The sequence below is a fragment of the Ictidomys tridecemlineatus genome, chromosome 2 (genome assembly GCF_052094955.1).
Source record: "Ictidomys tridecemlineatus isolate mIctTri1 chromosome 2, mIctTri1.hap1, whole genome shotgun sequence".
Lineage (NCBI taxonomy): Eukaryota > Metazoa > Chordata > Mammalia > Rodentia > Sciuridae > Ictidomys > Ictidomys tridecemlineatus.
In genome coordinates, this window is record NC_135478.1 from 151,686,386 (window position 1) to 151,703,610 (window position 17,225).

At 35.6% G+C, this 17,225-nt stretch overlaps 1 protein-coding gene across 3 annotated transcripts in view; it reads left to right on the top strand.

The window, feature by feature from the left end:
• Positions 1–9,259, top strand: part of Hycc1 (hyccin PI4KA lipid kinase complex subunit 1) — a 73,465-nt gene extending 64,206 nt beyond the window's left edge. For 2 of the 3 annotated variants that reach the window (XM_040291754.2, XM_013355989.4), the window contains one exon: positions 4,362–9,259. In XM_040291754.2, coding sequence (XP_040147688.1) covers positions 4,362–4,936 — 575 coding nt within the window. In that variant the 3' untranslated portion in view covers positions 4,937–9,259. Of the gene's footprint in view, positions 1–3,253; positions 3,550–4,361 lie in introns of all 3 variants that reach the window. The other variant, XM_021722232.3, reaches the window with a different exon arrangement.
• The last annotated feature ends 7,966 nt before the right edge of the window (positions 9,260–17,225 follow it).

Consider the following 17,225-nt stretch of genomic DNA (forward strand, 5'->3'; position numbering starts at 1 on the left):
ATTTTTGCCATCTAAACATTCTCATTAGCATAATCTGTATATTACTTGACTGGATAAAAGGAAAAAAAATACATTCCTAGGTTACACTTCTTGGGTCTTCTGCATGTTTTTCCACCTTGATTTACTCCAAAAGTAATTTCACTCATAACAGGAGATTCTTTCAATTCATCAAACATTCATTGAATGCCTAGTATATAGAAGCTTCTTTTCCAAATATTAGGTATGCAGTGGTGACCAGAAGAAAAGAATCTATCTAGTAAACAAGAACAATAAGTAATTGTACATTAGAAAGTGATAAATACTAAGAAGCAAAATAGGTAAAGAGGGCATTTCAAATATAATATTGAAACTTTTGTGGAGTTGACCAGGGAAGCTTCACTGAAAAGTGTTCTGGGAAAAGACCTGAGGTATTCAGGAGCCACTCAGGGGATAGCACTCTCCGCCTGGAGGATAGCCAAGAGACCAGTAAGAAAGTGGAGGCTGATGGGGGATCAGGTCACAGAGTTGGATACAGGAAGAAATCACCAGATTAGTTAAGGAGCAAGATCAAGTAACAAGTGTTTGTTTGTGTTACATAATTACCTTTCTTAGTGTGTAATTTTCCTGAGAATTATGTTTCTGTTATTTCTTGTTCTGTATAGAATTACATGCTTTTCTTTTTATGACTTTAATAAGTAGTTTTAGAAAATCTCCCATTATCACCATTTTTTACTGTTAGCATACATCAGTTAGTCAAAGATTTGTTCTTATAGAAAAACATATGATCTCGTTTTTCTCTATGCCATTTAATTTCATGTTTCTAAAAAATTATAATTATTTATAAGTATATAATTTATAACTATATAAGTATAATTTCTCCCCAGACTGAAGATCTTTACCACTAACCTGATAAATGTGATTAATAATTCAATTGCCCAGTGCTGCTTTATATAATATTTTTTTTTATTTTCTAGTTTTTCTTGCAAATTTTCACCATTGAAGCATATTTACATTATTAACTTTCATATATAACTAAAAAACAAAACAACAAAAAACCTAACTTTGGGAGTTGTGACTTTCTTTCAGAATTTATTTGGTCTAGCCCTGTGTTCAGCCAAAGTAAAATAATTTGCTGTCTATGAAATGACCAGGAATCTAAGCAAATAACTTAAACATAATTTGGAGATGTCAGAGGATATTTAACCCAAATTGACTCTAATGAATTAAGGAGTTAGAATTTCTAGTATATTAAAATGGACATTTGAAGTCAAAATATTTCACAATTTAGCTTCCCCACTGAATAGTTGTGTAGCTCTATGTGAACTTCAGTTTCCTTTTCTGTAAATGGGAATCAAGCGGCCTACCTCAGAGGCTCACCAACATATTGTTTTGAGAATATCATTGAATAATCTATATGAATACTCAAAAATAAAAACCTATTTAGTGCCATTCAGTGTTCTCTATTGTATTAGGCTGCCTGTGTGTATCTTTTAATTTTGTTACATTTTAATATTTGTAAGCTATTTTTTTTGTCTGTATAATTTCAACCATTTATGATTTTCTTTTGGGACTGAAGGTCCCTTTAATAGTCTTTTGTGAAATGGCTTCTACAAAGTAAATGGACAAGTCTTGGCTGTTGCCCAACAGCACCATGGTGACTTTCCTCTCAGCTCCAGTGACCTCTGGTATTTACCTCAGTAAGACTTTGAAGTCAGCTGTTAGCAATGGGAAATGGGTTTGGTTAGATTTTTTAGTCTCATTAAACCTTTAGTACAGGGCATCCAGGAGCAGCTGGTCACTACTGCTTTACCTAGTCTTTAGCCTATCTAGGAACTTGAAATTTCATTTACGGATTCTTTGGTTGAAAGTGTGTGAGGCACTTAAGTTAAGGGGAACTACTCAAAGCAGCACATTGGCTCACAGGCTCAGGGCCAGTCTGGGGGTCGTGCACACTTCCAGGAGTGCGTACTGCTGCGGGGCAGAGTGTGCAGGACCCCCACATCAACTTCTAAGTTTTCCCAATTTGAAAGAATCAGAACAGAGCAGTGCTTCCCAAACTTCTTCATATTAGTCACCTGGTAGCTTTTAAGACCCCTAATATCAGGTCCTCACACTAATGGTGAATCAGAATGTTTAGGGGTAGGAGGAGGCAGGCATCCATAGTTTTTACAGATGCCCCAGTGATACCACTATGCAGCAAACTTAGGCAATGAAACTGTGTGGCTCTAGTCTAAGTTCTTTACTTCCTGATACTGTTTCTCAGCCTTTTGCACCATTAGTATATTTTCAAATAGTTGAAAATAGAAGGTAATGCTCCTCAGGCAGATTTGTGCCTACAATTTTAATGAGTATATACTGTTTCATGTAGTCTTGTGTTGTTTTGAACTAGATCTCTTTATGTTATTTTCCCCTCCATTTGCTACAGATAGTTACTTAACAGCTTTTAATAGAATTGTGACTTTGTGATTTAAGACACAGAATAAAATCACATCTACAGATATTAACTAGTTAGGGGTTTTGTTCCTTTGTTTCTATTATAATGGCTATTTTCAGAAGAAAGAACTGACAGCCAATTGTTTTGTTCAAATCAATTTTTATTTTTCTCCAGGATAGTAGTGAAGTGTGACAAGCTGGCCTAAATTTATGGAATCAGTATGAGTCTGATGAAATTGACTACTTAATTCTCTCACAGCCAAATTCATGTTTATGGTGGGTGTGTGAGACAAAAACTATACCTGTGGCATTGCTAACCATGGTATCATAAATGAAAAATCACTTTCCAAAATATCATGGCTTATTAAATCAGTCTCAGTATAGTCTAATAAAAAAATAGAATTTTAAGGGTACAGAATGGAATTTCGAAGTGGCTTCATTCCTGATGTTAAGAGCTAGGGTGTACATTCTTGAGCATTTGCCTAAGGCTTGACATAAGTTCATGTGGTCACAGTATTATCTTAAAAATAATAGAAATTCTGTTTTGATTTACAAACAATTTGTTTCATATTCCATGTAAAATATTTGTGTGAAAAATGCAGAACATGAACTGATGCTCTGTGAATTTTTTTGTCATCGTAAAATTAAAGAAAATGATCCTGTTGTCTCCAGTACTGTCAGAGTATTGTAAACTATGAAAATTTCTATGGTGTAAATATTTGGCTTAATTCATAACATTCAGTTGTCCAATTTTTGTTTTGGGTCTTTTGTTTTTCTTGTTTTGCATTTTTATTTTGTTTTGTTTTCAGCCATTATTTTGTCTTATCATCTTCAATTCTAGAGCAACCTGACAACAATAATGATACTACTGAATTGGGCATCCTTGTCATTCCTGAGATTAGTGTCACAAATGTGTCCGGAGAGAGAACCGGAAATGGGGAAAAAGGCAGAACACTAGGAGAGATTGATGCTCAGCATATGCAGGGTGTGCAGGAAACAGCCACAGATCCTAGAACTGAGAGCAAAGGCTTGCCAGAGATCAGGAGACAAAAATCTGTAAGAAAAATGATGGAGGATGGAATAAACTCACCTGGCAGAGTGCAGTTTTAGCAGAGCACTTTATAGCTGCACTCCAAGGTATCTCAAGGCAAAGGGACACTGATGCATGTTAAACAACAGCTGCACAGTCACAAAATTTTTGCATGTCATCTAATAATCAAAGTGCATGACCTATGCATCACACTCTCTCAATGACTCTTAATGCTCTTTGGAATGGTAATACCTATGTTGTCTCTTGAGAAAACTGTTATGAAAGCTGAGACAGAAAATTGCTTCCAAAGTAATTTTCTGGTTGTGTTTTGGTATCTAAAATTAGTTATCCATTTTTGTATTTTTGTCATATTTGATATGAAGGACAATGTACATAGAATATTAAGAAGTTTTGAGCTTGTGATATTTATAGTCATTTTTTTAATTTGGTAAAACAATCTGGAATGGAGAATTTAGCCTTCTAAAAAAAGCACTTTAAAACATTCTAATACTATTTTTTTAATGTTTCTTGGTGTAAGAGCTTTGCTTTTATACTGTTTTGTTACTGGGGAGAATTTACCCCTACTTTTAATGTGTGGTAAATTTTCTAATTGTTTCTGATCTTTTGCATGCATAATAGGAGAACTCTCTCTAAAAACATAGTGGGTTGTGGTTATGGCATGCTTTTTGTTTAATACATTCTAAATAGCTGTCATTTAATTCCAATAAACTATTTTTGTCATTTTTATAGAATAGCTGTTTTGATTTATCCTTTGATTTTTTTCTATAATCTGTTGCTCTGTGAAATTATGATAAAGTTTAATTGATTTCAGTATGATCAATTGATTTGGTATTAATCTTTTTAAAAGAATTGCTTGAGATACTTAATGTTAATTAATCTTTGTCATTTCTTTGTTTAGGAAATACAGAATTAACAGGTCAAGAAGAACTGATGGAGATATCTGAAGTTGACGAGGGATTTTATTCCAGGGCTGCGTCTAGTACCAGCCAGTCGGGTTTATCAAACAGTAGTCAAAATTGTAGTAACAAGACAAGTGTAGGAAAGAACCAGAGACGGTCAGGAGGAAGCAAAACTGGAGGAAAAGAAAAAGAAACTCCAGGGGAATCTTGCAAAGATCACTTTGCTCGAAAACAAACTCAGAGAGCCCAAAGTGAGAATCTTGAGCTTCTCTCTTTGAAGAGACTAACTTTAACCACCAGCCAGTCCCTGCCTAAGCCTAGTAGCCATAGTTTGGCTAAGACTGCTTCAACTGTTTTTAGTAAATCCTTTGAACAAGTCAGTGGGGTCACAGTTCCGCATAACCCACCCTCTGTCGTAGGTCTCGGGACTGGGACAGATGCCAATAGGTTTTCTGCTTGTAGTCTCCAAGATGAAAGGCTCGCTTACATTTCAGAAAGGACTGACCTTCCGCTGAAGTATCAAGCAGGTCCACAGAGACCTCCTAGTATTAGCATTACTCTGTCCACAGATTAATCTGTAACGTTTTTCTCCTACAACCAGTGCACCTAAAATACGACTTTGCTTCTTTATGAAAATGCCCAGGTCTATTCCTGATGGGAGCCCCATGTCTTAAATTCTGAAGGCTCCCTTGACTATATGAAGGAGACAATGTGTAGGTTGCAGTAAGTTGAAATACGATTTTGTTATTTCTTGCTATTTGGTCTCTCCCCGCACCCCACCTCGCTGCCCATTCCTGTTTTCCTTTGATTCTGTTTTGTTTTAATCTTATTTGTTACTGTTGCCCTGAGATTGTCAGTGTAACAGTAAATTTCGGCAGGTTGTCTGATCAAGTTGGTTACATCTCATGTGAGGTTGTGAGTTGGTTTTTAATGCCTCCTGTTTTCATAACTGTGTTTGCCCTTCAGAGTCAAAGGGGGTCTCATGTAAGGGAACTGTGTCATAAAGAATGGGGCAGAGGAGCAAGTCCACGATTTGCACAGCTGGTCTTTCAGCAAGCCACGCTGACAAGCAGGCATGTGAGAAAACAAAAGGGATGAGTATGAAAAGTGCCTGATAAAAAATATTTGTCGCCAGATCATCTTGAAGATTAGAACAGTTTGTTCAAAGCACTGGAAAATGCCTGACAACTCAGTACTTTGAGATAATTATGTGATTCCAGAGATGGGTAGGGGCATTTCTCTTGGTATGTTTGGAACATTTTTATGTCAAAACTCAGACTGCTGGTAGAAAATGTTGTTTGAAGTGTTTGATCTGAACTTGGCAGGTGAAAAAATCTCTTGTCAATTTGAAGGTGTGATAGGCCATAAAGCTGATTGACCCTGCTTCTGGACTTTGGACATCCTAGTTAGTGTGGATCCCTTTAACTTAGAGCACACATCACTGAAGACATCCTGGAAATCACTGTAAATTTTGCAACACAATTCTCAAGAAACCAGCATCGACGCTGTGATATTGAATTGCAAATGAAGGAAATTAGATACATTTTTTCATCTGTAAAATGACATGAAAAAAATAAAGATAGTGAAATATGAACAAAGGGCATTTACATGTAAACTAATTTAGGTTTGCTTATGGTTGTATTCTTAAATTTAAAATATGAAGAGTGAAATGTGTTTCTTGTTTGTGAACAGGCCTGTTTTCAATGTTCTTGTTATGATATAGAAACAAGAGTCAATTCAGTTGCTCCCAATCAAAAAACATAAATAAGAACGGCAACAAAGGTAGAAGCTGAACAAATTTTTAGGTAGCAATTGGGAACTAGGTGACCTCTGGGTGGACATAAAAAATTTTTGTTGTTTTCTAGTGGTGGTCAGTTCAGCTCTGGTTGAGGTTCCCTGTAAAGCAAGTGTATATCTAAGAACTAATTTAAAGTGAGAGAAAGGAAGACGGGCTGCAGATTAAAGAAGGTGACTGGGGAAGAGGGCCTGGGAAGCTGTCCACCTCTTGAGCTGCTTTACTTGTTGTATGCAGTGGTGTCCTTCCTCATGGTCCCTAACTGTGGTCTCTTCTCACAAAAAGAACATGCTAATTCTTTCCTCTTCTTCCTGCTTCTGTACAACTCAAACACATGAAAAACTTGTGTGTTGAAATGTGCTAAAGCATTTACACTCCGAATACAGCTTGACTATAACTTCTTTGCCTATCAGTTTAAACCTAATTCTTCAAAAGGCATGAATTAGTTTTTACCCATTATCCTTGAGTACAGTGTAGTTTAACATAACTGTATTTGATATTTTTACTTCCAGCAATAAAATGGAATAATATTGATTGTCATGAAGTATATTCAAAAACTGTAGGGAAACCAGACAGTGAAAGTTGACATTGTATTAAATTTAATAGTAATTCTGTGTACAATGTAAAATATTTGTAAAATGTCACTGTGAACTTACTATTGTCTTTTTGTAACTCCTTAACAAAAAAATTTCCCCTAGGCATAGTTACTAACAGTATTGAAAACATTAAGAACTAATTTTAAAGACTGGCCTTTTAAGCAATTTGAGGTGCTTAGAAAACAGAATAAGTTTGCAGAAACATTATCTGTCACAAATGCAAGATCAAATCTTGAAGTTGTAGTACTGTAAAGAAACCTCATTTGGTTTTATTCTTGGCTTTTGCTACTCAAGTGGTTCAAAGACTAGTAAGTAGGATTGGTGTCACCTGGCATCTTGTTAAAAATGCAGAATTTCAGGTCCAGACCTAGTGAATCAAATCATCATTTTAACAGGATCCCCAAGTGACTTTTATTCACATTAGTATTTGAAAAGAGAGTATCAGAGTTCAGACAAATTAGTTGTCGAATATGTTGGCCTCACAACCGTAGATAAAACATACTAGATAGTAGATCATTATAATTGTCATTGTTTTGACAACTAATTAACTTTTTAATAACATTGATGCATGACTTCTTAAGTCTTCTAATTCTAAATTCCTAATGATTCTCATTAATTTTTGTGATACAAATGTAACTTTTAGTATTTTTATTGTTAACCACAAATGAAATCAGCTATAGATGCTTCCAAGTTCAAGTACAAAAGAGTATCCTTTTAAACAATGCACAATAAATTTGCATGTGTATATACTTTTAAAATTTTTTTTTTCTGAAAGCTTACTCATTGAATGAGTGATTCTGAATTTCTGCTCCAAGTGATTTATACCAGCTGATTTTCTGCAGTGTGGAATCATGTTAATAAAATTTTTTTTGGTAATACCTTTGATACTATTTCCAAATAAGGATATACCCTGAAAGCTTTTCTAATAATTATGAAAATTGAATAATATTAACTGTGGCAACAATTGTTATTATGCTTACTACTCTTTTTCTACTCACCTTTCAAATTTGAAAGGTGGTAGCTTTGGTAGGTTACTTTCCTATAAAGATGCTAACAGACCTCTTGTGTATCCAGAATAATAACCAAAAGGATTCCACACAGAACTGGGGTCTCACACTCAGTTCAGAGGATCTAAGCAAAATATGCAGCTTCACTGCACATTTTAAAACTCCAGAGATTCTTGACATCACTCAGTCTCTCACTCTTGAAACCCAGCTGGTGCAGTGGTCTGGCTACACTGGACCCAGCACTAGCCTCTTGGAATCTAAGCAGGAGAGAAAAAAAAGTACACTTTTCAAGGGAATATCCCAGAGTACCCAGGGCAGGTGTCTTTCTTTTTCTTCCTGAAGCCACAGGAAAGCACCCTGGAGTCTTTTGTATATCACTGTGGAACTCTTTTAAGACAAGTTTTGCAGACTTGAAAAGTGGAAATTCTTAGTCCTTCAATGATGACTAAAGTTTGTTTTGAAAAAGCAATATATTTCATTGCTCTTTTCAATTGTGAAGCAGCTGTTTAGCAAATATTGCTCATTTTTTTAAAAAAAGTTGACTTAAGGGGAAATGTATATTTTAAACCAAAATAGATCAATATAATCCCAGTTTAAAGGGATTTTTGCCTATTTTGGAAAAATAAAACAAAAAAAGTTTAAACTGTTAAGTTATGGAGGGAAAAAAGGCACTCACCTAATTTTAAACAAGTGCTTAAAATAAGGCAGTTTAATGTTTGAGTCTATAGGCACAACAAATCTATATTAAAGGAAAGCACATCAAGGAAATACATACAGTGAATAATGTAATTAGAGGATATATTTTTAAAAACCCATTTAGAAAGACAAATGATTGGATGGATACTTAAATTAAACATTGTAGATAAAAAATAATGTATAATAATGTTTTCCCAATCTTTGAATGAAAACTTAAAACTCTGTAGTCCTTTAATTAGCATGAAAGTGTACTTTTAGATTTGTTTCTAGTGGAATTGTACTTGATACTTTGATTCATTCAGACTTATATTTAATATTGTTAACTTCTTCATCAGAGAGTATAAATATGTTGTCTTCTGTACTTTATAACTTGTGAATGTCTGAAGAGACTGGCAGTGAACACTTTTGTTGATGTTTTAGTGTTTTGATAGTAGAATTCTAGAGTACCTGTGTCTGCATATGAAGCTTTTACTGGAAAACACAAGATCCTATTTCACAGTTTGTTGCTTTTGTCATCAGGACCTGAGAGTATATTTTTCATCTTTACTTCAAATCATGTAGTGATACTAATCTCTTCCTAGCAAGCATAATTGTTTCTAATTGTATTCCTGGAGTTTACATTCCTAAAGAACAAACATGATTTTGGATATTTTTATGTGCTCTATACCTTTTTAAGGCTATGGAAATAAACTGGAGTTTAGTTTTTTTTAAGTTTTGTATGTTTGTGTAAATGTTCTCCATATGTAGTACTTTATACAGCAAGTGTTGCCTCTTGTTTTATTGAAATAAAAACTGAAAAAATATTTTTCCAGATCATTTTATTCATTAAAAAAATATTATATAAATTTGCAAACATCATGATATGGAAAAAGTAAAAGAGGAAGACTTAGGTGAGTTGAGCCATTGAGAGCTGTAGGGGTAAGCCAGAGGACAATGATATCTCATTCCTGCTTTTGTACTTGACATGGCCTAGGGATGAGGAGTGCAGAAGTCCATTAGTATCTATCCAAAGAATAAGTGCTTCATGGGTCACGTGGCAATGGTTGATTATTTGTTATACCAGAAGCACAAGCAAGTTTAGGTTATTCTTTTTTGTAACTTGAATATGAGTTTACCTTTTGAATACAGAGATTATGTAGGGAATTATGCTAGACACTTTAGACACTGATTGAGTTGGGTTGATGCCAGCTTTAGTGTATTATTTTAGGGTAAAATTTTAGAATTTCATTCTTTGGCTTTAGGAAATCTCAAAGGCATTACATGAAGTATGTACTTCACAAAAAAACCCTCTTAGAAACTTGCAAAAAATTCTGGTGTATAATTAACTGTGTTTTTGGATAATTCCATTTCATATAAGGAACTAAGTACTTTAGGAAAGATTTCCTGAGCTGCTTTTAGGGGAGGACTTGTAGAGAACCAGAGCCAGAATCCAATTTCATGGACAGTGTGGTAGCCTATGATATATGACTAAACAGCTGACTCACCTAATAGAATCTGACTTGTTAACATCAACATAATTACAAAGAAAGATTGTAATTTTAGTTATTTGATAATTTCCCTTGCATTATTAATGTGGCAGTAGTAACAGCTAATATTTGTAACTAAGATGATTACCTCATTTCTTACTCAAAACAATCATTTTATGAGTGGAAGCCCCATTTCACAAAAGAGGAAACTGAAGCTCTCAAAAGGGTAGGCGGGGTGGCTGCGATTATATAGCTCAGGGGTAGAGCGCTTGCTTAGCATGTGTGAGGCACTGCATTTGATCCTTAGCACCACAAAAAAATAAATAAAATAAAGGCATTTTGTCCATCTACAACTAAAAAGATGTAAATATTAAAAAAAGAATGGATAGGTGACTTGCCCAAGAACATCTCATTGATGAATGGTAAAGCCAGACTTCGAACACAGGTCTTAGAACTCTTTTATATCACTTTGTAAAAGAAAATGCTAAGTAAGTGCTACCTAGTGATATTCATTTATCTAGTCTTTTTTATAGGGCTAAGTTTTAAAATAAAATAAAGTAAAAGTTCCTAAAATGAAATTATGATGTTTTGTAAAACTTGAGATAATTATTTCCATAGTAAACCGAATTCTGGTTATTCTGATATTAAAGATATGGTAAAATCAAATTTAAATATGCTTTTTTTAATCTGTTAGATTGATAAAGATGAAAAAGGCTGATACTAGTATAAGTATGGAAGAAGTCATTACTTTGAGACAATTAGGACTGCAAATTGGTACAAACTGAATTACTGGGCAATTCAACAGGCAGGATCTATCAATCTTTAAAATGCATCACATACCCTCTGACCTAGCAGTCCTACTCTCCTATGTTTATTCCGTTTTCCATATTCTGTATAAAATGTAGCTTAATATATAAACATAAGCATGCAAGGTAGTCATTGTGCATTGCTTGTAATAGAAAAAAGAGAGAAAGAGAGAAAAGAATAACAAAACAAAAAAACCACCCACAGCAAGGCTGGGGCTGTAGCTCAGTGGCAGAGCATTTGCCTAGCCCATGCGAGGCACTGGGTTTGATCTTCAGCACCACATAAAAAAATAAATAAAGGTATTGTGCCCATCTACAACATACATCCCCCACAGCAATCTAAGCCTCATTAATTGAGAAATGGATAAATCATAATGTGTGTGTGTGTATATATATGAATATGATATAGCCATTTAAAAATGCAAATCTATATGTGATGATTTAGACAAAATAATATGTTCTGGAAAATGTATTATAAAATGTTGCATATATTTTAAATATATATAAATATATATGTATGTAGTATGACCCCACTTTCATTGTAAGTGAGTGGAATAGTTAAGGTGGGTGTGTATATATGCGTAACATACATGTGTTTACAGGTATATGGGGAGGAGAGCATTTATTTCTCAAAGGGAGGTATAAATGCAGTTTACATTTGTGAAAAACAGTTTTTTTAAAATATGTAGATTCTTAGGTCTTGTGCTAATTCCCCTGAATCAGAATCACTGTGCATGAAACTTGTAAACCTATATTCCCAACAAGTTTCTCAGTTTGATACTCATGAACTCAGACTTGGTATAGTAGTTGACAGCAATGATTTGGTTATCTGATAATGGATTTTAGCTAGAAAGGACTTATCGAAAGGGTCTTGTCTTTTAAATGGGGCTTCCCTAATATAAAGCCAACTAACACTGATTAACATCAACATAGACTAGTTAGTGAAAGATGAATTGACCTGGCATAGAAACCTGGTTTTTCTGTACAAGAGTATGTACAAATTAACATGAGCAATTCTTTAAAAAAAAAAACTGTTATTGTCTAACTTCCCAAAATATTATTAGATAATTTGATATTAAAGAAAAACCAAAGAATAAAACTCTGCTGAAAAAATACAATGTGCCACCTTGATATGCTTAGCTGTGTTTCGGATCTGGGAAGTGAGATATTTGTAGGACTCTGGGATCTGTGCACAGATGGTTTAAGGCATCTCTGTCTAGAAAGGGAAGTTTAGGAATAGTGGTCACAGTAAGCGAGGCTCTTCAAAAGTCTTAATATATCAACATGTTTAAGAACCAATTATTGTTTCCAACCTGTCAGAATCCCCTTATACAAACAAAAATTTAGAGCTCATTCTTGTTTTTGTTTGTTTACAATATTCTCTGTCCTGGGCACAGATTTTCTGGTATAAGCAACTAAATTTCATGGACATAGGTGGGCTGCAGTCTAAGCCAGGGTGACACTGATGGGTTCAGTTCTCTTTTTCATCTCTCCCTATTCAAAGACAGTAAGTCAAATGTATAGCATATAGATATGTCTGTAGTGACTCTTCAGAGTTGTACTGAAGATTTTGTAGATTTCTTCTGAAGCTTCTTGGCCCCTACAGCACTGGGTCACACTTCTTCTGTGCTCCGATACAAATATTGATCATATCGTATTATGATTATCTTATTATATGTCTGTCTCCCTCACTGGACCATAACTCTGTGGGACTTTAATGTGATACCTAGTGCATGCTAATGAATAAAGACTTGTTTTACTAAACAGACTGTGAATCTAATCCAGGAAAGTGGTGGTAGTGTATGAGAGACTGTTTGAGAGAAATTTGCAAAACTCCTCTGACACTCCAATGTACATCTTCCTGGAGATGAAGGTTGTAAAATTTGACTACTTTGATTATTTTAAATGTGCCTGCATAAAAATTTTTTGAAGAGTATACATTATAATACATCATATTTCTTTTTACTTAGAGAAATAGATGAAGTTTTCCTGGGCTGCAGCCGGACTGCGGCACTGGGCTCGTCTATGACATTTACTTTTTCTTACTTTTCTGCCATATTATTCCCTCCTGTGTACTCTGTGGTGCATATGAATGATGTCTAGACTCATCCAACAACAAAGTAGGCAAGACCTCACTTCAATGCTATGAATTCTCCCTTTTATCTCACTTGCTTCCTTTTGTAGAAACTACAAGTTTATTTGATGGTTGTATTGTAGGCATACACCTACTCATGAAGGCCTACAGTACATTTACCTTAGAATTTGTAAAGTTCCTCAGTCAGCCACGGGTTTCCACTTTAGTCTTGTCCATTATTTTCTGCTAACATTTTCTTCTCTGAGACAAGCCCTCACCAAAATAACATGGTACCACTTTCTCTTCTAATTCCATAGTAGTTCAAAATCGTGTTCAAGGGTTTATTCCTTTTTTTTTTTTTTGTCCCAGGGATTGAAACCAGGGGTGCTTAATCACTAAGCCACATCCCCAGCCCCTTTTTATATTTTGTTAGAGACAAGGGCCTCACTGAGTTGCTTAGGGCCTTGCTCAGTTGCTGTGCCTAGATTTGAACTTGTCATCCTCCTGCCTCAGCCTCCTGAGCTGCTGGTATTACAGACACTGCTCCCCAGCTGAATGTTTATTCTTTCAAGTCTTTTAATTCATTTACATTAACCAAGTTAAATTTGATGAAGCAGCGATATGCCTGAAAGGAGGAAAAATGCAAGCAACAAAAGCTATGAATTATATGTGTATTAGGAATAGTAAACTTGCCAGTTCACTGAAGAGAAAAAAAATTAAGCCTGCTTATACATACAGCAGAACTACACTGTACACTGTTACTAGCTAGAAGTAGACTGTGGTATTACAATCCCATCAAATAATTCTTGAGGACAGCAAGGAAAATAATTATTTCCAGTGGGAATAAATCTGAGCAGTATTTCTTGCTGCTTTTCATGGAAGGGAAGATATCACAAGAATATGCCATTTACACCCACCCAGGTGGCTGGGGACATGGAATTATTAGGATTGGAGGGTGAGTGATAAAATTTGGGTGCTAAATATATGGTTGGAGCCAGAAGTGGTGACATATGCCTATAATCCCAGAGACTCAGGAGGCTGAGGAAATAGGATTGTAAGGTCAATGCCAGACTGGACAAATTAGTGAGACCCCCTCTCGAAAATAAAAAATAAAAAGGGCGAGGGTGTAACTTAGTGTAGAGCACCCCTAGATTCAACCCCCAGTACCATTAAAAAAGAAGGAAGGAAAAATTAAAAAAAATATGGATAGACTTCTTAAAATGGATTTTGATCATAACAATGATTGTTTTCCACATAAACACTAAGCAAAGGTCCTATTGTGAAGGAGGCACTAGATAACCAGGTGGCTAGGGTGACTCTGAGGATGTCAGTAGAGCTCTTTGGTATCCTATCCTTGTTCAACTAGTCTATATTCAAGTGTCTATATTGCAAGGATCTTGGCTCTACACAGATTTCAACAAGATCAACCTCCATTCACCAAGGCTACTTTGATTACCACCATGGCCATGAGCCCAATTTTCCAGGAGTACTGACCAATCGTAAGATGAGCCCCAAGGTGACCAGACAGCTGCTTAATGAAAGATTGATTTGATCAAATCTCCTCTTCTTGGAGAAGCAGCTGTTTGTCTTCTTGGAATTGATCCCCGTAAATCCCAGGGTGACAGGCTTCTAAGGGTTATACTAAGAGCCCTATCACCATCTGAAAACCTTCAAGCATAAGAAGTCAAGTAGAGGCAGAAATCCACTTCCAGAAATGTTATTTTTCCATTGGCAATTGGAAAATCTGAACAATTCTTTTTCTAAACATGAAAATCTAAAGAGACAAGACCAGCACTGGCACAACTTATTTCCTGGAGAAGCAGTACTTAAGGAGATAAAGAATGCTTTGGAAGAGGACAAAGCTGGATGTCCATGCCAGCCAGTCAGGGAGAGGACTGGAAAACTGTTATGCTTTGGCCTTACGATGTGCCACCATGGGAATAAAAGTGAACTGAAAGTACAACTCTCTCACAGATACGTGGACAAGGAATTCAGCACAGCCTTAAATCATCCCAATTCCTGAAGCTGTGTGAAAGTAATCCTCTAGGTGCCTGTTAATAAATATTCTATGGAGGGGGAAAAGTCCCATCATCTTAAGCCCCAAGTTCTACAATTTCTCAAATATAATGTTCAGCAGAGAATAAAATATAGCCAGATGCTTCCTTAGCAGAGTGACACTCAGTATCAACTAGCAACGTTAGGTAAAATTACTTAATATCTGTTTAAAACCATTGAAGAACTTTCAGCCAAACAGAACTCTAGGAGCCAAAATCTCAGAAAACATGCCAAAAGAGTTAATGTGGTAGCTGAGACACTATCCTTAGCTCTTCTTAGAAGGTTGGGCTTTGGTTTATGTCTGGGAAGTTGAATTACAGGAATGGTCACACCATTCCCCAAGTAATAAGGTGGTTTTTGCTGTATAAACTGTTCATACAAACAACATGGTCTGTGCTGAATACTTAGTTTCCTTCTGGGAGTCTGGAATCATGATATGTGCTAGGTGGCAAGAGGCAGGGGGCAGGTGCGGGGGCGGGGGGTGTGTATGCCCAGATCTCAATATTCAGTTTGGGCAATAAGTCTCTAATGAACATCCCTAGCAGACAAAATGTTAACCATACCACAATATAGTATTGGAGGAATTAGTCTCATGCTGCATGATTGCATGGGAAAAGGACGATTGGAAGCTTGTGCCTAGTTTCCTCTGGATTTCACCCCATGCACCTTTGCTGGTTTTACTGTGTATTGTTTTTCTGTAATAAATGATAGCCATGAATACAATTGTCTGTTGAGCCTGGGGTGGAAGTGAGGTCTTAAGGACTCTCAATACAGAAGATAACAGGAGAAATGAGCAGATAGCCAATGGCTACTTTTTCCTTTACAGAATTGGCCAGTTTGGAGCACAAATTTGGGCACAAAAAATATTTTAGTTACTGCTAAGAATCAGAGAAGGAAATAAATTATGGCAATGACGCACTGGATTGGAGAGGTGAAAGTTAAGAGCCACTAAGGATACTAGCACTGGGAGAGCAAGGATCCCAATTAGGCCAGAGGCCCAGAGAAGTGATTCTGTAACACTCTGCCTATTCCCTGCTTGAGTATTTGCTGAATCCTTGGATTGCTCAAATCAGAAAGATTAAAACAACAAAACAAAACAAAACCAGCAACAATCAAAAAGAAAGAAAAGGAAGACAAAAACCTTATGAAAGCCATAGCATAGGTTTTGGAAGCTTGTATTAATTGCATCATGGTATTAATCAGGCAAAAATTGTCTCTGGGGACCCCTCGAGAGAAAGGCCCTTGGACACATTCAGGAATCTCAATTATGAAATCTGGAGAGGGGCTGGAGTGTAGCTCAGTGGTAGAATGCTTGCTTAACATATACAAGGTCCTGGTTTCAATTCCCAGCACCACAAATCAAAAACAAAAATATAACCCAGAACTCTGGAGAGCTATAACCTAGAAACACAGGAGAATCAGAGTAAATTAAACCTTATTAAAATAGCAACCTGGTTCAAGTCAGCTGAATTATTGATTGAACTAATGTGATCTACCTGCTACTAGGAAATAGGGTGATCCCTCTCTGAAGGAAGATATCATTCAAAGACTCTACAAAGTGTCATATACAATTTCTAGCATAAAAAAAAATTTCCCAAGAATGCTAAAAGAAAAAGAGATAAACTAACAAATAAATAAAACTTCCAGATCCATGGATGATACAGTTACTAGAACTATCAGAGATAGACTTAAAAATGATTAATAAGTCAAGATGGAGAATTTCATAAGAGCCTGAATCTAGTTTTTAAAAAATCAACTAGAAATTCTAGAATTGAAAAATGCAAGACCTAAAATTAAGAACTCAATAATCATTTAAGTAGTTTGGAAAAGGAATAAAATACAAGTAAGAGAGATTGTTAAACCGGGTTAAAAAAAAAACAAACTATATGATGACTGCAGGAGATATGCTTCAGATTTAAAGACACAGACACAGGTTGAAAATAAAAAAATATATATCCAAAAAGAAGGCCTAGGTGTATAGCTCAGTAGTGGAATGCATGCCTAGCACAGGTGAAGACCTAGGTTCAAATCCCAGCACCATACTATACACACACACACACACACACAAAAAAAAAAAAAAATGCAAACAGCAACCCAAAGGGACTCAGTGTGGCTATACTAATATCAGATCGTTATACTTCCAAATAAAAAAATTGTTACTAGCCTCAAAATACTTAAAGAAAAATTGACAGAACAAATAAACAACTCAATGATAATAGAGTTCTTCGCCCTACTTACAATATTAAGTAGGTGGGAGATAAACAAAAATGTATTCCAGTAACTCAGGGTTGGGGTATTAGTTTCCTAGAGCTGTTGTTAACAAATGAACACAAAACAACAGAACTAATTTTCTCACATTTTTTGAGGC